Below are 27,392 nucleotides of genomic sequence, written 5' to 3' on the forward strand. Positions count from 1 at the left end.
TTGCAAATAATTAGCTAAATGTTATGATTTTGTGGTCAAGTAGCTTTGGGGACAAAGGTGCAACCTTTCTGAACTGAATTACCTCCTTGTGTGGCATTTCCACCCTCCACTGCTACAAACTCTGTGGGTGGATTGGTGTCTCCAAAATTCATTTGAAAGCTAATACCCAGGAAGGGCTCGGGTAGGAACAATGCTGTTTGTCTGCTGTCGAATGTGATTTTAAATACCCTGTACAGGAGTGTCCTGAGGGACAAAAAAGTAAAAATCAGTGTGTTACCTTAGCAGTTTTGCCAAAATACCAGGCTATGTAAACTAATATAATTTAAAATAAATGACCATTGTTAGGGGATGGCTATCTGTTGTGTGTTTTTCTGATTATTTTTGTTTGTTTTATTTGTTTGTTTTCAAAAACGAACCTGTTGTTGAATGGATCATAATATAGTAAGCTTTTAGAGTAATTTCTGCCTGTTTGCAAATTTAGCTAGCACAGCACTGAATAGTTTTGCTGCCAGTTGAGTTTCTTTAAATGAATGTTTAGCACACAGACTACAGCATGTGTTGGTGAAGTTCTGAAACAGTGAAGACTCTGTGCCTTCAAAAGAATGAAGTCTGTCTTGCATCAGCATGGATTTTTTTTCAGTGCTTCACATAAGCTGAGAAGATCTCCATTGAATATGTAAACTACACAGTTTTATTGATCTAAAATTCATGCTTCTCATAAAAAGGGATGTGTGCAAAATGGATGCAGAATTTGCTATGGAGGTAAACTATGACTAGTGCATTTACTGCATGGGTAAAAAAAGTTAGCATTCGCTATACTGATCAGATAGCTGTAGTTTGTAGACTTTCTATATTAATGATAATCGACTAGGACAGGAAGTGATTTATCTAAGTTGGAAATAATTTCAAACTTCTAGCCTTATGGGTCAGGATTTTTCTGATGTGTTTTTGTAAGTGGCATTGAAGTCTGAGTTTTAGATTAAATATTAAAACAGTTTGCAAAAAGATTTTATGATAGAAAACACTATTGATCACTTGGTCTTGTATCTGATTATTTTTAAACTAACACATTGGGTTAAGAATCCTTTTTGTTCATAAACTGGAAGTGGTTAGCAGTGGTTAGCAAAATACTGTGATCCCTTTGATATAAAGGTTTTAACATGCTTTAATTTGTTAGCTGCAAGAAATATCCAGATGTGAGAAAGGTTACTCAGTTTGGTTCCACCTTTCTGAATTGTGCTCTGGATGGGAGGAATGCAGAGCATGCGTACAGAAGAAAATCCAGCTTCCAGAGCCTGGGTCCTGTGCTTGCTGGGTCCAGCAACATACTGAAAGACCATTGCCAGCACCAGTGTAGTGTTGGGTGAGGGGTATGTACGGTTCCTTGGTCAGGTCAGTATTCATAGGAGAGAATGGCGCATGCTCTGCTTTTGTGAGGGTTCCTTAGGGTCAAACTTCATACAAAAATTGTTCCTGAAAGTGGTGCATCTCTTCTTATATTTATTTTAAAACAAAACAAACCCAAGCCAAACAGAGGTTCCACGCTTCTCAGTTTTAGGAGTAGTGCCTTGTTATAAGAAGAAAATCTAAGATAACTAGAAAGCTCTTATTTTTGCATTTATGAACAATTCCTCATGTTCACTGTGTGAAAGCCTTTGGATTGTACTGCCAAGGACAATGTAAGCCTTCAGCCACCCTTCACTAAACAATCTTGAACTTAAAATGTAGACCTAACAGAATATCTCAGCAGGATTTGGCAATAAGCTTCTTCTTTGTCAGCTTTTGCTTCATGTCATAGAAATGTTGGTGGGTGTTTGCAATGAGGAGTGGTGCCACCTGCTTCTCTGTGATCAGGTAGGTAAGTGGTGCTCCTACAAAGCAACTCACTGTTTATCCGATGACATTTATACTTCTGTTGCAACTTGGTGTCTGTGCAAATGACAGATCAAAGTGATAGCAAATAGCACTGTCCCTTTGGAAATGACCCAAGCTAGATTTTGGCACATCACTGAGCAGAAGAGTGAAGTATTGCTGTTGACTCATATATGAATGAAGGGTGGGAGGGAAAAGGTGAAAAAGGTTTTTTGTCTCAAATGGCTAACTTAATGGTGAGAAGTAATATACTTTCCAAATATGAAGAAAATTATTTGAAGAGATATTTCCAGATAGCAGAACTAATAGCTGAGTTTTCTGTATGCTTGCTCAGATATGGTGGATACTAATGGATGTATGTTAATGTGAAAGCAATTTCTACTGGAAATTGCAAATATTTGCAGTTGCTAGCTGTGCATATGAAAAGAAGGCCAAATGCAGTCCTATAATAGATTTTTCAAGGCCGTAAACATTGTAAGATGTTCATAGGGAGATGAGCAGTCCTTGAAACATTTCGAAGAGATAGGAGACCACCATCTATTTGGAGGAACATTACATAGATACTAAGACTCATAGTTCAGTGATGTTTCTGAAAGCAGCCATAGTAGAGATATTTCTTGTATGTTACCCATGGACAGGGATGCTACTTTGTTTTTTCTGCTTCAAGCTTTCTGGGAAAATCTGACAGTATACAGTGTTGAATCACATGAAGAATTGACATACATTGGTGAAGGATAAAATAATTGAAGAAAATAAGACTTCTGTTTTTTTTTTATATTGTTATTGTGTAAATCTGGGAAGAAAATGTCTCTATAACAGTAAAGGTTGACTGTGTTTTCCCTTCAGTGACACTGAATAGAGAGGAGGAGTAGTAGTAGACTGCTGCAGGACTTCCTAGGCTTGAATAGAAAGTGACTGGCAGGGATCAAGAGCTGACAACCTGTTCATTGCCAGTTTCCTCATTCTTAAAGCACGCCTGTTGAATATTGCAGAACGAAGAACAGAAGTATCCTTGTTCTAGTGATACACTGCTAATCTAAGGCATAGTTCAAACTTAACAACACATCATGAACAGGAACACCAGGGACATAAAGTCTTCATGTTGCAGTGACACAAAGTGTCTGGGTCATCTGAGTTTAACCAGTGATTGGTGATTTGGTGGTGGCAATTTCTAAATGTTTTGGATCTTTTTTGGAGAGTAAGACCAGCCAAGAGGACACCAAGTATATCTTGGTATGTAGGCCATGCAAGGTGTGAACATGAAGTGATGATTTAATGATATCTCTATGAGCTGTAAACTGTGACCTTTGATACTGTAGTTTGAGTACAACTTTTTATCTTGGCTGGGAGAAAGTCTTCTAGGGAGACAGTGGGTTCCAGCTCCCACGGAGCTCTCTTGAAGGCTTGAGTTTATTTAATGCTAAGTGTGCATGTCAGTGGACATGACCATAGAGCTCAGTGGCATGTATGTGGAAGAAGCACTATGTCCCTGCACAGCGGTCCCCTCAGTAATGGAAGGAGGAGGAGAGGGATCCTGTCAGCTAAAAAGCATCAGGATCACCACTGTTCTTGGACATTAGGAAGGATCAATACACTTAGAGCAGTGTCCAAAAATACCCTGAGCCTCCTAGCCAGGAAAATGGAGCTATTGAGTAGTTTCTGGTGAGGATCAGCTGCTATTTACCATCAAGAAGTCATATCTTAGCTGTTTAAGATGCGTGACAAGGCAGTCTTTTTGACATGGTAGAACATAAACATTTAAATATTGGGTTTTCTAGCTGAAGGTATTCATTGCTACAAAGGGACAGCTCTACTTGAAAGCATAGAAGCATTCTGAATAATGACAGTAGGTATCAGATTCTGACCATATATTAGGAATACTTATCATCTTCCTGCAGAGGACAAGATCTGCCTGAGAACAATATGTCTTAAGGCTGTTTTGTCACCATTACTTGGCAGTAAATACTCTAGCAGATACCTGCATGTATATTACTCAAAAAATGCTACAAGGTGGTAGTATTTTGCTTCCCTACCTGTTAATACTGTGGCTGACACCCAGAATGGTCTTCATTTGGGCCAAGCACCATTAAAAGATTCTTCTGATGAAGCTTCCCTAAGTGTTAAGGGTCACTTGTTTGCTAAAGTATTTATTTCCTGGGAAAGCTTTCTTTTAGATGTGTAATGCATCGTCTTTTCTTGATCCTTATCATCAAACTAGCGTCGTCTGTATACACCCTAATTTTTAGAAGACCTTATTTTCACTCCTTTTATTTGTGTCAGATGTGTGTTTTAATGTGGGTATCTTAAAAATAAATTGTTATTGCTAGTTTCACTCCCCTCCCCATCCCCAAGAAATTTTGCTTTGCTGCTGTTAATAACTTCAGATATTTTCAGTAACTGTAGCCGAGTGAGACTTTGGTTAGCAAGAACAGTAGCTGTATAAACCCAAGTTGCTGGCAATTAGATGTTGTTTGACTGACTATTTTGTCTGTATAGTAAAAAAGCAAACAAGTGGTTTTAGAAGTTCAAGAACTGAATTCTGCAATCCCTGTTCAGGCAATGTACTGCTTGCACACTAAAGCCTAGCCCAAGCCATTCTAATAAAGTGGTGTGGAACTCAGTTCTAAATATATGATTAAAAATGTGTAAAATATAGTTAGATCAAAGGTAAACTTTACTGCAGTTCTCCTGTTTCTAGCTCCAGAATCCCCTTTCAAGAGAAGAACTGGTAGGTCATTGCAGCAGGGGTGATTGTATTAAAAGCTGATTGAATCTCCTGCAGATACAAAGACAGCAGCGTATACCAAGTTCTTAGACTATGTATCTGCAATTCAGGAATGCTCTTACACTGAGCCCTGATGTGGACAAATAGGTGTTATTGCCTAACTCATTACATGTTTAAATAACTTTCTTTTAAATACTAGAGTAACTTTAAAAATTTGTTTTAGGCTAGTATTTATGTCCCCATTTTAATTAATCTGTAGGGAAAAAAAAGGAATGAGGCTTAAGAAGCTGTAAACTGTTAGACATATTAAATTACTAATGCTCTTGCTTTGTGTACATCCTGGGGATTGTCATCTTGATAGTGAACATTGCAAAATATCTCAGGGTTTTCACATTGGTATTTTTCTACTTTGTTTCTATTGCAGCTCCAAGTAGTTGATTAGAAGAACCCACTTAAAGCTGCTAATAAGTTCCTTATGGACAGTATATCCCCACTATGTTGGACAGTTTCATGAGTAGCTCAACATCAAGCCCAAGATACATAAGGTATTGCTGGAAATTATTTCATAAAACAAGTTTGAAACAGTAGTGAAAAGATAACTTATAAAATGCTGTGCGTTGGGGAAAGGTGTCCTTAAAGTACCTGGACAGTAACACAGTGGTGTTTTATTCTCCTTGTAATGTGACGTTATCTTTGTGCAACACTCAGTATATCACTTTTGTTGTATTTTGTTTGTTTTTGTTTAGAAGTGAACTGTATTCACTGGGTGTGAAACAGTCATTTCACTGAAGTAGTGTTAATTTACTCCAGGATATATTAAAGCATATGCTCATCTGAGATGATAAAATGTGTTAAGTTTCTGTCAATTCTAGGAAACTGTATGTGAAGGTAGGAAAAATAGGAGCTTGCCAAAATAAGACTGAATCAGAAGGAGAACATGAGTCAGAAAGAGAAAGTGAGTCAGCATTGCTTACTGAACTGTTCATCAATCTGCTCGTTTGCTGTAGGTTTGTGATGTTTTGGGAGGAGAGGAGGAAATGTGCTTTTTCTGGGCCTCTCCATAAATATATTCCTTGTCTACCAGTGAAGATAGCCAAGTTGCTTCTGAGTCAGCGTGGTCTTTTCTTCTGACTGTTCTGATATCAAGTTGTGAATCAGAGTTGGAGTGATTCCTTCTGGTTTTGTTCCTGCTGCAAGATGTAGGAAACCAGCAGAAAGTATATATGAAGAGTAATTAAACAGGAGTGAGACTCTTTGGTAGAGGATATGATTCACTTATCAGAAATAAGAATGTGAGAATACTGGCTACCCAAGTTGTGTGGTAGAATAAATTCATAAGCTTGCTTGATGTCAGGAACGGTAGATGTATAAGCACGAGGTACAGAGTTTGCAGTGTCTGCAGGCTTTGTCGCATGTGAAGGCAGCAGCGCAGGAGCTAGTCTGTAGCAGAGGAGAAGAACCTGACAGCAATGTACTGGAGAGATCTGCTGCTTACCCATTACATGGGAAAAAGTAGTTTTCACAGAGTCCCAGGGCTCTATTGTTTCAAGGAACCTTGTTTATGGAATTGTTTTAGTAATATTGATAAGGCACTGCCACAGCACCCTGGTGATGTGGGAGCTGGTGGTATAATGGTGTTTGGGAGCCTGAAGGCTAATGGTCCTCTATGATAACACCTAAAAAGCCGGCACGCCCTTGGATACGTTATACAAAATAGGGATTAGATTTTCCTTCCAAAGGAAGTCTCAGCAGTTGCTGATTGCTGGTGTAGGAAATATTTACAGCATACAAATACAGAAAATGTGTTTTTCATTATGATGAGGCCTAGTGAAGCAGTGGAAATAGTACATTGTGATGTTTGCATTCAGGAAAATGGTATAACAGTATGGTACCATAATACTTTAATCTATTTGTTTGCTGTTTCTTCTCACATGAAGTGGTAGGAAACTTTCTTGATCTTTCTAGGCCGAACGTAAATATTTAGCAACAAAGTGAATAAAGTAGTGTCCAGTTGTTAAATTATTTGTGTTGTGAGTGATCCACCTCTCCTCAGGTTATTTTATGAACTTTGTGATTATACATTTCTCACTTGCAGTTCTCTTTGTTACTACAGATGATGGTGCATAGTTCCTCCATACTCTGTGCAACAGGTCATTGCTTTGTGTTGGGCTGTTCTGTTCCAACAGTTCATGGAGTTCTTGGCCCACCAAGAACCAAACGTGCTCTGAGGGGAGGGGACCAGAAGGTCCATCTGTCCTCTGCAATTTTGAAATTTTTTTTAATTCCACCCTCACCAGCCCTCACGGTTGATAATCTAACCAGGCATGGACTGAGTGAAGCAGAATTTCTTAAAAAGCAAATATGAAATGAGAATATAAAAGCATGGGAAACCAAGGTGGTGTTGATGATATGTTATTGAGGGACTAACTCGAGTCCTTGCTTGTGTACCAGGGGAAAAAAACAGCTTCTAAATCTAGATAAAAACTAGTTATTTGAAAAATATTTGTTAGCAGATGGTATTGATGGAATTAGCTAATAGAATTGACTGTTTTACAAATCTTTCAGTCATTATAAAAGAGGGGATTTTAATTCTTAATTCTTTAATTCTTAACATTGCTCTTTGAAGTGCGACATTTGAAGAGGACATGCAAACATGTACATTTCTCTATTGCTTGTATAAATATTTTAATTTAGACAAGTTTGTTTACATATTTAGAATCTTAGAATCAAAGAATCATTTTGGTTTGAAGAGACCCTCAGTATCATAGAGTCCAACCATAACTTAACCTAACACTAGCACTAAACCATGTCCCTGAGAACCTCATCTAAATTCGTTTTAGACACCTCCAGGGATGGTGACTCCACCACTTCCCTGGGCAGCCTATTCCAATGCCCAACAACCATTTCCATGAAGAAGTTTTTCCTAATATCCCATCTAAACCACCCTTGGCGGAACTTGAGACCATTTTCTCTTGTCCTATCACTTGCTACTTGGGAGGAAGGACCAACACCTTCCATGCTACAACCTCCTTTCAGGTAGCTGCAGACAGTGTTAAGGTCTCCTCTCAGCCTCCTTTTCTCCAGGCTAAACAGCCCCAGCTCCCTCAGCTGCTTCTCATCAGACTTGTGCTCCAGGCCCCTTACCAGCTTCATCACCCTCCTCTACACTCTCTAGTGCTTCAGTGTCCCAAAACTGAACACAAGATTCAAGGTGAGGCCTCAGCAGTGCTGAGTACAGTGGCACAATCACTTCTCTAGTCCTGCTGGCCACACTATTCCTGATACAAGCCAGGATGCTCTTGGCCTTTTTGGCCACCTGAGCACACTGCTGGCTCATGTTCAGCCAGCTGTCAGCCAACACCCCCAGGTCCTTTTCCACCAGGCAGCTTTCCAGCCACTCTTCCCTGAGCCTGTAGTGCTGCCTGGGGTTGTTGTGACCCAAGTGTAGGACCCAGCACTTGGCCTTGTTGAACCTCATACAGTTGGCCTCAGCCCAATGATCCAGCTGGTCCAGATTCCTCTGTGTGGCCTTCCTGCCCTCTAGCAGATCAACACTCCCACATAATTTGATGTCATCTGCAAATTTATGAAGGGTGCACTCAATCCCCTCATCCACTCAATCCATAAAGAGATTAAACAGAACTGGCCCCAATACTGAGCCCTGGGGAACACAACTCGTGACCGGCCATCAACTGGATTTGGCTCTGTTCACCACAACTTTACGGCCCGGCCCTCCAGCCAGTTCTTTATTCACCAAGGAGTACACCCATCCAGGCCATGAGCTGCCAGCTTCTCCAGGAGAATGCTGTGGGATACAGTGTCAAAGGCCTTGCTAAAGTATAAGTACACAACATCCACAGGCTTTCCTCATCTACTAGTTGGATCACCTTGTCACAGAAGGAGATCAGGTTGGTTCAAACAGGACCTGCCTTTCATAAACACGTGTTGACTGGGCCTGATCACATGGTTTTCTTGTATGTGGTGTGTGATGTTACTCAAGATCATCTGCTCCGTGACCTTGCCCCACACTGAGGTCAGACTGACAGGCCTGTAGATCCTTGGGTCATCCTTCTGGCCCTTCTGTAGATGCACATTACGTTAGCCAACTTTCAGTCAACTTGGACCTCCCCAGTTAGCCAAGATTGCTGGTAGATGATGGAAAGTGGCTCAGTGATCACCTCTGCCAGCTCCCTCAGTACCTGTGGGTGTATCCCATCTGGTCCCATAGACTTGTGGGTGTCCAGGTGGTGTAGCAGGTCACTATTTCCTCTTGGATTATTGGGGCTTCATACTGCTCCCCATCCTTGAATGCACTAAAGCACAATTGCTTTCTTCAAAAATGTTTTGATAAAAATTTTAATTCTACTTTACTGTGTAGGTAGTGTAGGACCTTGAGCACACTTATTTCTGATGATTGGTTTTAATGGGAAGCCTTTAACCAGTTCAGCAGATGTACTGTGAAGTCCTAAACCCATTCTTTTGCCAAATAGATGGGATGTTTTGTAATGTAGTCAGTGGTTCTCTTGATCTAGGCTCTGGAAAGAACTTGACTGGGAGCATGAAGAGGTGCTAAAGGCTGAGGCTTTGGCAGGTATCCAAACTAAATGCTCAGCCAGGTTGTTTTGTTTTCTGGATTTAGAAGCTATAATCTGCAAAATATAAAATGAGTTTATGATTGGCCTTGATCGACTGAGGTTTTTGTGCTGAAGTATAGAAGGTTTGAATTTGTGATATGAGGAGACAGAGATGTTCTGTGTGTCTCCTAAGTAGCTTTTTCTTGGTCTATAGGTTCATTTTCCAGGAAGGCATGGTGGAAGGTGTCTCTGTGTTAGAATTGTAAGACTATTTGCATTTTTGCCTGTAAATCTGTGCAAGACATAAACATGAAGTGATGATTTGCATTTATAATGTAATATCTGATGTTTTATTTTTCAAGGATTGTTCAAGGTAGGTCTGAGAAGTGTGAAGTCCCTTGTTAATTTGAGTGCAAGTAGCATTGTAAAGATAAAAAGCTGTGTCCACTGAAACATGAAGACAACATTTCTTAAACCTACATGACCTACAGCAAGTTGCTGCTTTCTGATAAAAATTCATGTGCTTGATCTATGGCCTTCCTTTTTTCCTCATCAAGGAGGAGACAAATGGGAAGAATTAATTGGGGTGTTTGAGAGACAAAGGAGAAAGTAAAAAACAAAAAACAAACCAAACCAAAACAGAGAGATTAAGCAAACAGTATTAAAAGAGGAAACCAAAAATTATGCATGATCCTGTTGAATTCATAGTGAAAAAGGTGTCTCAATTTGTAACTATCTTGGCACAACGCTAATATTCTTTTTTCCCCTCAGTTTTTCATTGAGAGGTATGTTTTAGAAACTTTCTACGTAGTATATGTAGTGGGGGACATTTGAAAAATGAACCTATGGGTTTACTCAGATATACTTCCATCATTGAAAACTTTGGTTGTCAACTGCCTTTTAAGGATGAATCACACAGACTTCCATAACAAACAGTTTAGGACATGGGAAATTAAAAACAAGCAAACCACAAACAAAACCAAAACAACAAAAAACCCCACTAAACCCCCCCCAAACACAACAACAACAAACAACAACAACAAAAACCCCTCCACTTTTTTACAGTTCACTTGGAACACTTCAGATGAAGTAGTCTCAAAGCTAAGGTTTCTAATAAAACCAGTGCACTTACATTTAAATACACAATGTAAAGCTTTCTGAATAAAAACAGAAGACCATAATATATGCTATAATTAATGGAACTGCTTTGTAAAAAATGTCTATATAACAAGTCAGATTAGCCAGTGTAGTCTGAATTATAAATTGTACCTTTATGTTCTGTATTTTCCAGTGCAGTCTAGGGTATGAAGAGTGGTATGTAAACAGCAACAAAATGCTCTTTTTTTTTTTTTTTTTTTTTTTTGTCTCCCTGCAGCAGGAGAAAAGATATTGCTTTAGATGAAGGATTTTTATTTGTTATTGAGGCTTGTGTATTTATATGTAGACTTAGGTAAACTTGATGTACAATAACTTCACTGAAATACTGTTAAGAAAATTGGAAGGCAATTTAGATGCCTAGCTTAAGGGTGTTTAAGTCAGAGAACATAAACTGATAGCAGCAATGGAACAATATGTGATTGGTGACTTAAGTCAGCAATGAAGAGAACACAAATGAAGTAAAATTGCTTTCCAGTAGCCATGCAGTACTAATCAGTACAGGCTAATAAAGACTTTGGTACCTATACCCGTATCCTATACAGCAGGGCACATGTGGAGCATGTTTTAGTGCTCATTCCCTATGCACTCACCTAGGACTAGATGTTGGGATGAAACCTGGGGTGTGATGGGCTGGCAAGGAACCCCACACACATGGGAAAAGAGGTGACTGCTTTGCTGGTAAAGCTTGTTCTGGTTGATTGGGTGGCCATGGTACCCCCCTCTCAGCTGGTGTGACAATGGTATGGTTCTTGTACAGCTGGAGATCAGGGCTGTAAGTTGCATTGAGACTATGACGTCTCCTGTGGTGTGTGTGCAGCCGAAGGGTGTGAAGGCTTAGCAATTGGTAATGGTGAGTGTTGAGGCAGAGCTGCAAATGCTTCAGCTTTTAAGGACTGTAGGTTTTTGCTACATAAATCAGAGAATCATAGAATATTTTTCTTTGGAAAAGACCTTTACAATCATCAAGTCCAACCGTTAACTTAGCACTGCCGAGTCCACCTCTAAACCATGTCCCTAAGAGCCTTATCCACACATCTTTTAAATATGTCCAGGGATGATGACTGAACCACTTCCCTGGGTAGCCTGTTGCAATGCCTTTTCAAGTGCCTTCAAGTTGAATCCCAGTATGGGAGAAAATAGAGATATTTAAGTTGTATTTAAAATCATTGGCAGCAGTCCGATGGTAAAACTGCCGGATTTTGACTGTTGGGCAATTCACTACATCATTATAAAGGGCAGGATTTGCCTCTTGGTGTGTTCAATAATAAATATCTAGTAATCGTGAAGTATTGAGTTAGAGATTTTATTTTTCTACGGAAAGCGAATTTTTCAAATACTACCACTAAAAAATGACAGAAAATAAAGCTGGAAAAGAGTTTTGGGGTGTCATCTAGCCTTATCCAAATTTTGTGCCCCAGAGGGGTACAAAAAACAGAACCAATGTTTTTAAACCTTTTCTGTGATGGAGAGAGAAGGATGGTACGTGTAGTTGATGATTCTGTGTAAAAAGCTGTCCAGGCATATTTTTGTGTCTCACTTTATATTTTTTTTTTTGTGTGTGTGTCAGATTTAGAAGGGCTGTACTCCTCTGTTGTTTCTCTTCTTTCTTAAATTCCTCCTTCAGAGTTCTTCTCATCAGCACTTAAATATTCATCTCATTGACATGATCTGTTGCTTACCACTGCTTAACCTTACTTGGTAAAGCCCATTATAGAGCCTAAACCTGTTGTTTGAAATCTCTAGGCAGATTATCTTTTCCAGATCCAGCTGTGCACATTGAAGGCTGCGTAGCTTTTAGCTGTTCATCACTGCCATGAATGTCCAGTTTGTCACCAGTTTTGCCCAGGGAGCAATTTGAGTGCTCCCAAGTCTTTCAGACAAAACTGGCCTAGGTAGTGGTTTTGTTAGGTGGCTTCCTCTTAAACAAGTGCAAGTGATTTTACTTGAGGTGAATTAGGAAGAACAAAAGCTTTCGGCATAGCTGGAGGCTTCTGACAGGACTGCTTATGGCATAGCAGCTTTTAGAGTGAGTGCTTGTTTACTGCTTGCTTGGGCAAAAACTATTATTTTGTCATCTCACTTGAGATTTAGATCTGAATACGGAACTTGAAACTGTGTTTGTACTGACAGGTAGAATTGAGACCTTGGATACAGTGATAAGTTTTCAGTATTTGTATTATAATAATATAAGTAGCAGTAAAAGTAACCCTATTGCTTATTGACTGGTTAAAAAAGGAGGACAAAGCCATAAACATCACTTAAATAAGAGAAGAGGGCACACCCATGTAGCACAGATAAAGTGTTAAGCATCTGACTTCTTTTTGTAAAGCTGGATTTTAGAATTCCTTTAAATTTTGTGTTTGTATTTACAGTTTGACTAAATTTAAACTCTTTTTTTTTAGGGCATCCAAAATGGATCTCAAGTGTGCTCTGGAAGAATGTTCAATGGCACTGAACTTATTTCTGAACAATAAATTCTCTGAAGCGCTGGAACTACTTCGTCCATGGTAAGGCCCTGCTATCTGCTGAAGTTACTGTAAACAGATAGTGTAAAATAGGCTATCTGATATCTGAAGATTAATTTAAGGCCTCTGAAGACAGTAGGTTACATTTATTTGCTTTTGCCCAACAGCATTTCTCGGTATCTTTTTTAAAATCGGAGTTTTAGCAGTGCACTTGTTTCTCCTTAAGGTCATCACAAAACCTGCTAATGAAGCACTGAATTGTGCTGTTTGAGTTTATCATTCAAAATGTCTTACCTTGTGCAGAGGGCAAGAGCAAGGGAGCAAGAGACCTTGTCCAATGTATCTTTGATCAGAGAATTTGTACAATGGGACAGCTTTTGACAAGACAATGAAGCTGGAGCAAAAATCCAGAATACTCTTTTTTTGTTGCTTTTTATTAATACTTTGCATTTGAATCACAGTAGTGTTTACTCTTAAAGCCCACCTTTTGATCTTCTAATTCTGCCTATTCCCCTGTTGCCTTTGCTCCACTGAGAAGAAAAGCATGACAGTGCAAATCTAGGGAAGGTAATAATTCCTAAAGATTCCTAGGATAAACTTAGCTTTCCTGTGGTTGGGTGGGGAGGCAATCAGGGTGGCCCTGCTTTAGGATTGGGATCTGAATCCCATTCACTGTTATCCTGCCTGTCTCTCAAAGATGCGTATGAAGTCAAGGGATGTGTCAGTGAGAGGGATCCGTAGCTTGTGTTAGTGCAGTGAGGCAAAGTTCTCTCTCTGCAGTTTGGTGATAGTAAGACTGGATTAAGAATTAGGAGTTGGTGTTGTTAGGCCCAGTAGCATGGAGAGGTGGAAGTACACTGTTAAATGAAACCTCGGGAGGATGACCCAGCTATTGGGTGTTTGTTTTTAGTGGTATGGAGAGCTCAAGCATAGAGGAGGTAGGCCGGAACACCACCTTTTCAAATCAGCTGTACTTACACCCATGCTCTCTTCTCTGAGCACTGAGCATTGTGCAGTGTTATCTGTAATAGATAGAGAAGGTCCACCTGCATTTGTGTATGCTAAAACTATTTTTGAATACTATTGCAAAATACTAAGGTCAGTCTACATGCAATAATTGTGCATTGTGTATATGAAGTATTTTAGCTGATGTTTGCTAAGAAGACAGAATATATTCTAAACTCTGTGGTTTTGATGCTTTGAGCCTCTGACATCTAATGGACTCTGAGCTTATTATACAGCATATTCAGCTAATATACAAAGGAGGACCTAGCCTAACAAGGAAACAAAAAGCCACCTTTAGAAAAAGCAAAAAGGAAAAACCTTTTACTGAATAGTAGCCTTTTACTGGAAGTTAAAATTAACTCCTTAAATAATGTACAAATTTTAGGGAAAGTGTTGATATATTTAAGAAATAAACACTTACTTTGAGGGTCTGTCTTCCTTGACTCTGCTGAAGTTTCCTGTCTTCAAAACTACATTTGGCAGATGACGCCTAGATTTAGGGGGAAGAAAAGAAGTTGAGGAAACTGGAGAGGATCCAACAGAGGGCTAACAGCATGGCTAGAAGACTAGAACATGTGACTCAGTAAGACTGTGAGAGCTGGGTTTGGTTTAGTTTAGCAATAAGGAGTCTTGGGCATTAATTAATAGTGGTGTGGAGATATTGAGGGGAAGTTGCAAAGACAGAGGCATCCTTCTCATAGTGGCAGATGATAAGACTAGAGGCAGTCACTGCAAGCTGAGGCTCAGGAGGTTCAAATTGGACATTAGGAGAAATTAATAGTACAGTGCCAGAGAGGTGTGCAGTCTTCATTTTCTTGAAACTCTTGACACTTGGTTACACAAAGCCTGAGTTCGCCTGACATAACATTGACAATAGTGCTGCTGCAACTGATAGGTTTGAGTATATGACCTCCTGTGGTCACTTTCATGTAACCTTTTTTTTTAAAAAAAAAAATAAATTCTGTAATTATGTTTTGAAAGACAGGCTGGTTTAATGTAGCCTTTATGAAGGTCTGAGCATGACTATACTTTCTTTTCTATGATACAAATGCAGATTTTTGTGTCTTTGGATCAAACAGTAATGTTAAAGGGATGTCCTCCTTGTGTTAAGTGAAAGCAGATGAATGAGTTTTTATGTCAAGGCTTAATTAGCCACATTAAATAGATGTACCAGCAGACTATAAATGGGATATAATTAAGCACAAATGTTTGTGTAACCCAGTTTGGGTATTTTCTGGAACTTGCTGCAACAGTATGCTGCAGAGGCAAACATCTAGCACCCAGTAGTAGATGATACTTGCTAGGTTTTGTTCTTGTGTCCATTACTTTCCTGCTTTATTCTTCCGTCTTTTCACAAATTAATGCAAGTGTCTCAGCATTTAATTTTTTATTGTAATTTCAAGTTTTGCTTAAATACACAAGATTTATATGTTTGCCCTAGGTCTAAAGATAGTATGTACCATGCCCTTGGGTACAGCACTATTTTAGTTATGCAAGCAGCTATGACATTTGAACAGCAGGATATACAAATGGGAATTTCTACAATGAAAGAAGCTTTGCAAACCTGCCAGAGGTAAGCCCAAGCAGTGAACATTTATGAGGTACTTGATTCACTAAGTGTTCTTTGTAAGATATCCGAGCTATCTCTATGCTTTAAAATGAAGCTGTTGTCAGTATGATAGTGATCGAAATTTGCAAAGGTGGAGTAAATCTCACTATCCAATTATTATTGGTAAGGATATGTTTCCTAGTATTGCAGAAACAACAGACTTCTTGGCTCTGGGCATTTATGGCCTCTGAAGTTAGTTAAATGGCTGGTTGGCTATGTAGACCTACACGTGAACTGATGCTACATGATCGAACTGCCTGAGCTATTTCAGCCTATGACTTTCTTTTCCATGAGGATCAACAAATTAAAAGGTCCATATTTTGAATTTTCCTTTTCATCATGAAAATATTATTTTTTGAGAAGTTGTTTTCAAAGGTAGACCAAATAGTCTAATAGGATTAAGATTGTACTGAGGTTTCCTCTAAAACCAAAGCATTTTTAAAATTATTGTTACAAATGTGTTTAGCTTGCCTTAAAATTAAAGGGCTGTTATTCCCATCATGAATGATCTGAACCTTTTGGCCTGGTCTTGCTTGGAACAATGAAATAGAATAGAAAACAGAAGTTATTAGTGACCTTTATTTTTTTGAATTAAAAATCCTGAAAAGTGGATTGTCGAAGCTAAAGTGCTTAACAGGCCTCTGAAGGAAAAAACAAAACAAAACAAAAAACCCCAAACAACAGAAATTAGTGTTTTATTCTGCTACGCTGATTCTTAATCATATTGGTTAAGCCATAATTTATCATGTGTGGGCTCCAAAGAAATTACCTCCAGATGTTGTTAGTTTATACATGTAACATCACAATGACAAATAAAAGAAAAGGAAATGGGAGAAAATTATCAGATACTACCTGAATAAAATAAGGGGTCAGCAGTTTCTGCCTCTTTTTTTCCAGGTGTGCTATTGATTCAGAGTTTAATCTGAACTATGTAGTTTAGTGTGTCTGAAAATAAGGTGCCTCTTTGTACTGGTAGTTTCAATAAGGTACTTTCAATAAGGGCTTTCATCTCTGCATGATACAGACTTCTGTGCTTAACCACTCTGGTCCAGTCTGTCACAATACTCATAAAAATGCAAGATAAAGGCAAGCAAACACTCGAAGGTGAAGAATTACCACAACTACATGTGCCTTAAATGACCATTTTTTTGGTATGCATTGTGTTAGCGTGTGGTGTAATAATATCAGAGTCTCGCACTTTTCAATGTGCAGAATAGTGTAAACAAATGTTAAACTAATGCACGGTATTTATAATTAATGACTTCCTATTTTACCAAGTGCATTCCTTTTCTAGGTGTGAAATTGTTTCTTTAGATTCTTCGTAAAGCTGAGTTGTTTTTAAATAGTAACAAATTCATTTTTGGAATCCCATACTAAAGTAACCTAGCAATTTATAACATGACAGTTGAGATCTGTTGAACGTAAAATACAACTGTTTTGGCATCATATTTGGCATAAACCACGATAAAATACTGAAGTATGTATGTTTTTGTTTATGTTGAAAACAGAGCTCCTTTTGATTTTTCATTCTAGTGCAAGTTTAAGAAATGGAAAAAAGTGATTCATAAAACTTTGAAATCCAGTTCAAGTGGCTTGCCCAGTGCCAGGAAGACCTCTGCAGCTGGTGGGTGGGAGTGGGGTAGAAGCCGTTGCACACTTAAAGTAGGTTAAATGCATGCTTGGAACATCAGTCAAGGTTGGATAGATTTCTGAGCCTCGATACATACCAGTGGCCATGATTAGACTACTCAACAAATTGCAAATGTTGGTGAATCACCATGTTACTAAGAATATCTACAAATTGTGGTTGGAAATGGTTAACAATTATAAATAGTTAAGTTCAAGTTTGTGTTGGATTGTTGCTCATGTTGTGTGGGTTTCTTTCTTTCCACATACAACTGATTTAGATTCAGGAAAAGAAGCACAGTGGTGGAATCCTTGTCTAATCTGGTTTCTAAACAGTCAGTGGATCAGTTGAGTGAAGGTAAGTGCTTCATAAAACAATTAAAAAAGTGAAAAAAGCTCAGAAACACCTTGTCAATGTGTATGAATATGCTTAGCTCTGTAAATTGATTAGTGTTGTGCAATAAGAAACAAGCAAACAAACTGCCTGTATGGTGGGGTTTTTAAAATTTGAATGCAAAGTTTCTCAAACTGGGGGATTGAGCCTATTTTTTTAGACTCTGAGCAAGCATGAATTAAGAACGGAACACCTTTCACAATGCATTATAGAACTAAAGAGAGATTTTTTTTTTTTTTTTTTCCTTAAGACAGCTCCCAGAGGTTTAAGAATTGTTGATGCTGTGGAATACATCCTTATCATTAGTTGCATTGGAATCTGAATATATTAACAAGTTTTGTGCTTGTCTGTTTTGCCTTAAGGTGTTTTGGGAAATGGTTTCAGTACATTGTTCATGGCTCTGAAAATGCTGATCTCCTATTTCTGATTTGGGCAGAACCAAGTATGCAGTTTTTTCTAACCTGGCACAAAAAAATCCTCTGTAATACTGGACGCATCAAACCCACCACGTGTGCACTGTACATGCAGCAGCCTTGTGCATGTGGCTGGTCTTGCAGCATGGGTGCAGAGTAACTCGTGTCGTGTGTGTGTTACGTGTACTGTAGTGCTGCATGAGGACAGCAAGTCTGCCCAGGGCTTTCGGTCTGTTGAGCATGACTTGGTGAAAACCTGTTCATGATGTCTTACTGTGCTTGGGAAGAGCCTGAGCCACAGTGAGTGTTGCCATTCATCTGTAAAAGATATTTCTAAGACATGGAAGGAGGGTTGTAAGACGTAGTTGCTGTAGGCTGGTGTTTAAACTTAGGATCAATAGGAAGTACAGGAGATTGTCCACTGGCATGATAAGTAGCTTTTGCCGGAGGCTGAAGTCAGCTCTGGCAAGATCAAAGTTTTTATCTGAGGAGAAGTGAAATAGAAGACTTCCATTGGGATTTGTGTGTCACAGGTATTATTCAGCAGTCATTAAAACAGCAACAGCAGAATCTTGTTTCTTTTTTTTTCTTTTCTTGGCAGCATTACATTTGTTCCATTGACCCCAAGAAGAGAATATTGACAATAACTTTGCTGACAGTAAATAACTTTTCTTTCTTATATAGAGGAAATGCATGCCGAAATCTGTTACGCTGAATGCTTACTGCAGAAAGCAGCTCTCACCTTTGTACAGGTAAAATAAATTGTTTATTTTGTATCTCTTTGTAGCAGTTTAATAAAAGGATGTTAGCACTTGTAAAACATCATTTCCCAAAATAGATATGATATTTAAAAACCAAACATCTTCCTAGTGACTGAATGTTATTTCATGGCAGTGATTGAAGGTATGATAAATGCTGTGCTATGCAGCAAAATCCCCTCTTTGTTTATATGAATAACCAGAGATGTTATTGATACCCAGGAACCAAAACGTAAAATATATTGAAGTCTTATACAGAGGGTGTCTTTTAAATGAGTTGCACCACATGACAGTGTCTAGCATTTGTTTAAAATGGTGTTCAAGTATGAGGAACTGTGTTGTTTGAAAGTGCAAGTCTTTTTCGCATGAAAAATATAGAATATTTCCCAACGAACAAAACTTAAGCTGATGTTCACTTGTCTCCAGTATGATTCTCCATGAGCTTTTGACATGATGTCAGGAACAATATAGTAATGAATGATTATAAAATGAGCATGCCTTAGCGTTGCTGAGGTATTCATTTGGTTCACAGAAAGATCCACTGTTCAGTAATGTCAGATGCTTCTGGTTTAACTTGTGGTTCAAGGACTTCATGCTCCAGTATTTTCAAATTCAATTTGAAATTTGCTTCATGAAAGCAGGAGCTGCTAGTCATACTTTTCTACGTATGTGAATGTTTTACAAATGTTTAATGAATGTATTTTAGATAATCCCTTCAGATATGAGGAAAGAAGCAAGGCACAAAGACACTAAGACCAAATCGACCTAAAAGGTTAATTTGGCAAAGCTTTATAAACTACATCATACAGTACTTTGGCCAGAAGTGTCAGGAAATATTGTTAATGGAATGCCAGTCTTTCCTGTAACTGACTTTCTTCTTTAATAGCCAAATGGAAGCAACTGTCTTTTTTGTTTTGTGGGTGGGTTTTAAGCATGAAGAGAATGTTTAAACAGTTGTTGAAGGAGGTGAGTTTAAACTGTATAAAATGGAAAAAAACCTTAGGGGTGTGCTTCTAAAGTAGCACCTCACTCTCCGTCATATCAGAGATCCATTGCTGTTGACTATAACACCCTGCTCTGCTCGCTGCTGTCAAGCCCCATATTTTTCACCCTTGACTGACCTTGATTCATCTGAGGATGATGATAATGAAAATGTAGCCATTTAAAAAGAGGTTGCAAGAATGGTTATACTAAACCACTTTCATTTGGGTGTTCAGTCTTGCAGACAAAAAATTGAGGTCTTTTGAAATGATGAGCCTTTCATGGAAACCAGAATTTCCTTTGGTTCATGATTATGAGGCTTTTTGTTGATGCTTTTTCATTTTCCACGTAATTTATGCTGTCCTCAGGTATTCAAATGTGCATTTCTGAAATGCCTGCACATGTTCCCCTTCTATGTGAATTCTAAAACAAAAAATTCTGTCCTGTTGGACTGTTAACCATCTTGCTTTTCAGGAATTTATTTTTGATGGCTAGTACATTGTGGCTTTCCTTCAATTTTTCTAGAGGTTAAAAAGAACATGTGTTGGGTAGTACATATGGTTACCGTTGATCAGCAATTGTAATTCGTCCGTTAAGGGAATTCTTTGGTTTACTTTCTGCCAGGTCCTGAGCTTGCTTGTGTGTGTCAGAATTGATATTTCAAAACTTTCTAGAAAGTTCCTACAGCACCATCTGGTGGCGAGCTTTCTTGTTTCATGTATATGCATTGGAAATTCTGTTAAAAGTAACTCTGACCTTTTTTCACTCCCCTCTTAAGTTTCAAAATTTGTAACATGAACCAGATGAAAGTTTCCCTGACAAGTTGAAGCAAGTGTTAACTTCAGTCTTACAGATGAGTCTAATTACTGGAAAACATTTTTAATATTTCCGATGACCACTAAGTTATGAAAAAAATAAATGCAGCAATATTTTTATGTATGTTACATGTGATAGGTGAACACACATTTTTGTACAATTAATTCTTTTTCTTCCAGGATGAAAATATGATCAACTTTATCAAAGGTGGCCTCAAAATTAGAACAAGTTACCAAATATACAAGTAAGCCATTAGAAAACACTTAAATTTGATGTTTGTATAAGAAGAAACAGTTGCATTAATGCCTCCAAAATAAAAATAAATACATTTATAGCAATTATAATGGTTATACTTCATATAATTTCTAACTCATGTTTCCCCTTCCCTCCTATTTTTTTTCTGCATCAAAAGAGAATGTCATCAGGTGCTACAGATGACTCAGGGGAACAAAAGCAAAATTGAAACTTATTACCAGTTTGAAGGGGGAGTAAAACTTGGAATCGGAGCATTCAACTTGGTATGACTTTTCCAGACTACAGAAAGGCCATTGGCGTAATTCTGTAGGATTCGTTCTTTGCAGATATAGTACTGTAATCCTGTTTTTAAAATTACTTATAAAATTAAGATACAGGCTTTGAAGTTTCTATGAAATATAAAAAGAACAGTTGCTTTTTGCATGCATGCTTTGTGGGATCTTTCTGTTAATTTACTCTGAGTTGTGTTTAATTCTCCTGGGCTAATTTATGTCGGTATTCTGTAAGAGGAAAAGCAACTACATCTACCTGCATGTAGCAGCAATTTTAAAGATGCTGTTGGTTACAGGATACCTGGAGTAACCACTTTTATTCTAACACCCCAATGTATACCATTCTTTTGCTTCAGTGCCATACTGTAGATTGGCATAGATAATTACAAATTCAGAAGAATGAGCAGTAGTTTACTAGTTTGTGCAAAAGAAAACTGTGTACATCCACTAGTGGTTTTCTTGGCAATTTACTACAGTTGCCCTTTCACATCTGCCATGGCAATAACAAGAGTTGATTTCTGCTGCTATGTTAATTTCTGTATAATTCCAGACTGGAGCTGACCAGTTCTGAGTGGGAAGCTTGACAGGAAAAGTCCCTGCTGGACAGAATGTGTTGGGGTGAACTGACCTTCAAACAGACCTTCTTTTAATGCTTGTTGAAAAGGTGGTTGTGATCTTGATGAGTTTTCTGTTGAAGGAGAACAAAAAGTGCATATAGTAGAGGACTAAAGGATAATAATAATATCTAGTATTTATAAAGCAAGTACGCTTGCTGCTCTGCTAATTCACTGCTCCCACAGTAGGAACAAGTAGAAGTTTTGTGATACCATTGTGTCATTTGATTGGCAGTAAAGGAAGATGACAATTTTACATTTTAAGTACTACCAAAATAGATAATACTTTCATTCCAGATGACCCACAATTTCTAAACAATTCTGATCAGCTGAAGACAGAAAAATCTGTGATTATCTGAAGCAACACAGCTGGACTCTATCTTGATGTTTCCGTGCTGGATGATCATCAAAGTCTGAGTTTTCCTGAAGCTGCAGACTGATTATATATTGTTGATTATGCATGTCTGTTTTCAAGTTCTTTTGTGTTTTAGTTTTTCACTAATGTGTAATGGCGTTTGACATAGAAGCTGACATTTTTGGATCAAGTTTATAGTGGTGTTACTTTTTTTTAATGTGTATAAATTTTTCATTATCTTATTTTTGTTTGAAATGTGTTTCAGATGCTGTCACTTTTACCAGGAAGGATCATCCGACTTTTAGAATTTATTGGATTTTCTGGCAATAGGGTATTGGATCTCATATTTGTTTTATCAAATTAGTCTTTTTTGACATAAAGACTGGATGGATTTAAAATAATATATTTCACAGTAAAAGTATAATGATCTATATTGCTTATAAGTATTTTAGTGTTGTTAAGAAGAAGAAGAGTGGACTAGATGATGCAGGTGTGAAAGGGCATATGGTGATATCCTGATCTTGAACAACCACGGGAAATGACCAGTCTCCTTGAGAGAAGGTTTTTCTTTCCTTTTGCTGATGCTTAAGGAGAGGATATCAGCTTACTTTTCTAGCCTATGTAGTCAGAAATTAGTGTTCCTCATACCAGTAACTGAAGGTAGAGTCACAGTTCTTTGTTTCATCACCAACAATCCCAGTCCATTTCTTTGGGAAAAGGAATTTCTGAATATCATGTGTCACTGTGGAATCTCAGTGCCTCTTTTCTCGTGGATAAGGAAAGTTATTTGTAACCATAGCCTTGTTTTCGTAAACCTCTGCTTGTTTTGTAAGTATTTTACAGCCCTTTAAAACTCTTTTTGGCAGTCATAAAAGAAAAAAATCAAAAACTAAACAACAAAACGAACCAAAGCAACCCACAGAATTATACATAACTAAACCTCAAGTTATTAATAAGACAAAGAATCACCATATGGTCTTATTACTGTTAGTTTGTCCACAAATATGGTTCTACTTATGTAAAATTAGACTTCAGTAGACACCTGTTTATTCTGTTGCTTTCTGTGAAAGACCTGGTACATGCTGAAGCTCTTCTGTGATACATGTTTTTACCCTGACTGAAAAAGCCATGAAAGCTGAAAGTAAAAGAGCAAACAATTTTGGAGTGTCACCAGATTTTTTCTATGGTGCTTCAATTCTCCTATAACTCAGCAAGTTACTATGCAATAAAACTCCTGTTACTTGTTTTGAGGCAAAACTGTTAAAATGCATTATGTTCCTGAAGAACCACTGCTCTTGCACAGGGAATTTCTGAGCTCATTTCATGTGTTAACAAGCTGAATAAGCTTCGGTGAATCTGGATTGCTTTTTTCCATACACACAAATTCTATTGTGGCTTCTGGAAATGGTGTCTAGAAGTTCGTTTGTCAGCAGAGCTAGTATTTTGAACAGAACCTCAAAACACATGGCTGACTTAAATGAGGAGAATTGAGGATAACCAGGTGTTTCTGTGAAGGTAGCACTGGAACTGGAAATGTTTCTGACAGGTAGCACTGGAACAGTTCGGAGAGGTTCTCACTGAACATAGATTTAATCACAATATCCTGAAAGGCTCATAGCCAGAAGATAGTGGGGAAGGGATGTAGACCTGCGTGTCTGCATGATCTGTGTGGTGTTCCCATTTCACCAGAGCGCTAAAATGCATGGATGATTTTATTCGGATTTAGTGTAAACTTCTTGCTGAGTGCTATCAGCTGTGGCAGAACTGTTTTGATAGAAGGTTGTGTTGGATTGGAGATAACAAAGTGCTGAATTATGAAGTGTTTATATCTGAATGAAAACCTGGATTTGGGGGAGCCAAAAACTATTTAATAGTAACTCTGTATACTGATAGTTAATTCTGCATGTGTTTGTGATGTTTCTTAGGAGTTGGGCCTCTGTCAACTACAGGAAGGCGCATCTGGCAGCAGTTTGAGGGCCATTCTGTGTACTTTCACCCTGTTGGTTTATCATACTTACGTCTCCTTAATCCTTGGTGAGACCCACTGTGTAGCTGTTCAGTCATGCTACACATTATGATAGATATTGTTATTTTTTTGAACTGAATTTTCAAACTCTGGCAAATTATCTTTGTAGCAGGAGATTGCTGTACACTTAATTTGATCTGAAACTAATATCTCTGACAAACCTATGTCTGCAGAAACTGTGAGGGTAGATACCATTATACCAACAGCTTGTTCCATTTGCAGGGCTGTCTTAACATGCAACAGCAAAATATCGCAAAACACTTTTAAGGTCAAACGAGTCAGTATCCGTAAATTAACATCAGATATTGTGAAAACTATCTCTAGAAAGGAGTCCGTACTCTCAAACAATTGACTTGGAAGTTCAAAGATGTAAAGAATTAATTGCTTTTGCCACATGGGACTGAAAGTCACCACTAATTCTGTATGCACCTGTGATATGTTCTCATGTTCTTTAGTTTGGAAGTATTTCAGTCCTTGTCCCTCAGGCTCATCAGGAAATTAAGGAGAACTTCATTTCTTTCAGTATCACCTGTACTTCATTATTGAGCTAAAAATTATGAAAGGAGGCAGCTGACTATTGTTTTCCTAACTTGTTACAGCAATTAAAGGGATTATAAAAATATAATTAAAGGGATTTAAGAATATACAGGATGTATAATGGAACAGTTTAAAAAATATTCATATATTCTATTCCGTTTCTACTTACAGACATTTACTGTCTTAAAAGCACTTAGTACCTTCAGGACGAGAATTTATTTTTATAGAAACACAGTATGATGAAATAATTCTGCTTTTGCATAAAAGCAGTCATCTGTTAATCTCTTAAAGCCAAAATCCTAATCTATGAAGCTCAGTTTTTAAGGTACATTGAGGTTGGTTTGTTACATTTGCTAGGTACGGGGGAAACAAACCTTCAGGAAGCAGACAGTCTCCTTGAACCCTACCTCCAGAAATTTCCAAATGTATGTATTCTCAAGAAATTTTATAACAGCAGTGTGCTTCCTCAAGCTTGAAATAGTAACTGGTTGTTTTTCTCATCTCCTTTCAAGGGTTCAATTATTCTGTTTTATGCTGCCAGAATAGATATACTGAAAGGAAATTTTGAAAAGGTAAATCAGTTTTTTTCTTTCCAAGATTTTTATTTGTTCAGAGTTACACTTTGGGAAGAAATAGCTAATTCATCTAAGTAACTCACTGTAGCTGAACCAACAATTAAGCTCTTGTCCCTGTTAAAGTTCAGTGTCAATGTTGATTTCATCTCTCTTTCTATGAGGCTGAAGGGGAAGTTTGTCTCATTTTAATAGTCAGATGTTCTCCACTTAGGTGCTAGGGAAGAATTTGTTCTGTAATCACACATGGCTCTAACATGGAGCTGGATTTGAGCCTATTTTCATCATTCTTACTTAAATATGTTGTAGGCCCAGTTGAAGTTCCAAGAATGCATAGCAGCCCAGCAAGAGTGGAAACAGATTCATCATCTCTGTTACTGGGAGCTGATGTGGTGCTACACTTTCCAGCAGAACTGGCTTCAAGCATATCGGTATGCAGACCTGCTCAGCAAAGAGAGCAGGTGGTCTAAGGTAAATGGGCAGGTGGACATTCTTATGATATATCAGTAGCCTTTCTGCAGTTAAATTTGCATTTCAGTTTGCATAATAAGTGCAATTTTTGCTTTCTTCTGAAACTCATAAGAAAAGGCACAATGCCACCAAAATGGTAGTGTAACTGCTTGAATAGGAAGGAATTTTTACTTCACATTCTGAAGCACCAGAGCAATATGTACCAGTGCTTCAGCCTCTCTAAAATCAGAGGTACTTTCCAGAGCTATGTGAAAGAAGAGGACAACTATTGACCTGTATCTCAAGTCATGTTCTAACACTTGCTAATAAAACCTGGCTGAAGAAACTGTGTTTGTCAGTTGATTATAAACAGATGAGAGCACACCTAGTCAGCAGATGGTTTATGACACGAAATGAGAAAGCTGCTGGCGACAGGGTCTCATGAGAAAAGTTGGGGTATCTACCTTTTCCTTGTAGAAATGTTTCTCAAAGTATGAAATAAGCACAATGTGCAAATAATTTTTGATACATAGTTTTTGGAGGTTTCTTTTTAGTTACTCTTTTATTATGCTTAGTGGAAAAAGGGATACATCCAATTCTTGACAAAAAAGGACAAGAATAGTATATTCAACATGAAGTGCAAATGTCTTGAATAGAGTTATGGACTTTTATTTTTTTTTCTTTGCAAAGTGCAGTTATTGAACTTCCGTTGAATCAGTACTTGGATATTCTGTTTTTTTCAGGTGTGTCTCTTCTCATAGCAGATCATATAATAACATTAATGGACTTTAAAATAGCTTTGTCATTTAACTTCTCTTTATCAGTGGTTTGCATGATAAATGGTACTGTTCTTTGCAGGAGACACTTTTAGCATTCTGAATAACTTATTTAGAAAATGAGTAATAACATTATTAAAATAAATAAATAAAATAGCATAAATTATGTGACAAAGGAAATGCTAAACTTCTATAGTTCCACCTGCCTGAGAATTACTAGAAACATTTCTCTGCAGCAAGTGGGGTGAGAGATTTGAGTCTTTAGTGTATTGACTGAATCCAGCAAATTATATGTGGTAATATGTTGCTGTTTCTGTTTGAAACAGGCAATATATGTATTCCAGAAGGCAGCAATTCTATGTATGCTTTCAGAGGATGATTTGAAAAGAACTGATGAGGACATTGTATCTTTATTCAGGTAAACATTTATAAAGCAAATAGATGTGCAGTCCTTTTTCCACCCTATAAAAGTTTTTTACTTGGGTGTCTTTTTTTTGTGTGACTTACTTCCTACATAGAAGCATCAACTGTTCAATTTTCCTCTTTGCTTTTAGCATCATAATATTTAAAACACTGCTTTTGTCAGCAAACACGTGTCCTGCAGCTGCAGTCTGAGTGGTGTGAAATTATTTAAGATGTTATACGTCAGAAGAGAACAGTGAATCTTATTAAATGAATTAGGAGGAATTAGCAGTTACATAAAGCAACTTCTGTTTTCCATTTTCCCTCCTTCTAGACAAGTGGATGGTCTAAAACAGAGAATTGCAGGAAAATCTATCCCGACTGAGAAGTTTGCAGTAAGGAAAGCTCGACGCTATGGAAGTTCTCCACCAGTGAAGCTGATATTACCTGCCTTGGTATTGATGCTTGTTTTCTTTTTTTTTTCTTTTCAAATACAAAAGAGATAAGTATAATACATTATCCAGGGATAGAATATTATCAGGTGGTATGTGTTTGCTTTTTTTTTTTTTTTTTAAAGAATTATTGCGTTCATGCAGTAGGATTTTTGTGAAATGTACTAGAGGTGGATCATGCTACCAACTGTTAGCAGACCAGAACCAGAGCCAGATTTTTTGCATGGAAGTTCAAATAGAGATACTGATTGCTGTTGCCACATGAGGCTCAATTCACCTTTCAGC

The 27,392-nt window shown here is 37.8% G+C and overlaps 1 protein-coding gene across 5 annotated transcripts in view; it reads left to right on the top strand.

The window, feature by feature from the left end:
• The window catches only part of TTC39B (tetratricopeptide repeat domain 39B), a 74,945-nt gene that overhangs the window by 36,442 nt on the left and 11,111 nt on the right, over positions 1-27,392 (top strand). For 3 of the 5 annotated variants that reach the window (XM_065861562.2, XM_071801966.1, XM_071801965.1), the window contains 13 exons: positions 12,732-12,836; positions 15,241-15,372; positions 17,316-17,392; positions 18,526-18,593; positions 20,576-20,640; positions 20,809-20,914; positions 22,158-22,223; positions 23,818-23,926; positions 24,813-24,880; positions 24,968-25,027; positions 25,337-25,498; positions 26,580-26,671; positions 26,990-27,110. In XM_065861562.2, coding sequence (XP_065717634.1) covers positions 12,732-12,836; positions 15,241-15,372; positions 17,316-17,392; positions 18,526-18,593; positions 20,576-20,640; positions 20,809-20,914; positions 22,158-22,223; positions 23,818-23,926; positions 24,813-24,880; positions 24,968-25,027; positions 25,337-25,498; positions 26,580-26,671; positions 26,990-27,110 — 1,231 coding nt within the window. Of the gene's footprint in view, positions 1-5,021; positions 5,143-12,731; positions 12,837-15,240; positions 15,373-17,315; positions 17,393-18,525; positions 18,594-20,575; positions 20,641-20,808; positions 20,915-22,157; positions 22,224-23,817; positions 23,927-24,812; positions 24,881-24,967; positions 25,028-25,336; positions 25,499-26,579; positions 26,672-26,989; positions 27,111-27,392 lie in introns of all 5 variants that reach the window. The other 2 variants (XM_065861564.2, XM_071801964.1) reach the window with 1 other exon arrangement.

Source organism: Patagioenas fasciata, chromosome Z, assembly GCF_037038585.1.
Source record: "Patagioenas fasciata isolate bPatFas1 chromosome Z, bPatFas1.hap1, whole genome shotgun sequence".
NCBI classification, from domain to species: domain Eukaryota; kingdom Metazoa; phylum Chordata; class Aves; order Columbiformes; family Columbidae; genus Patagioenas; species Patagioenas fasciata.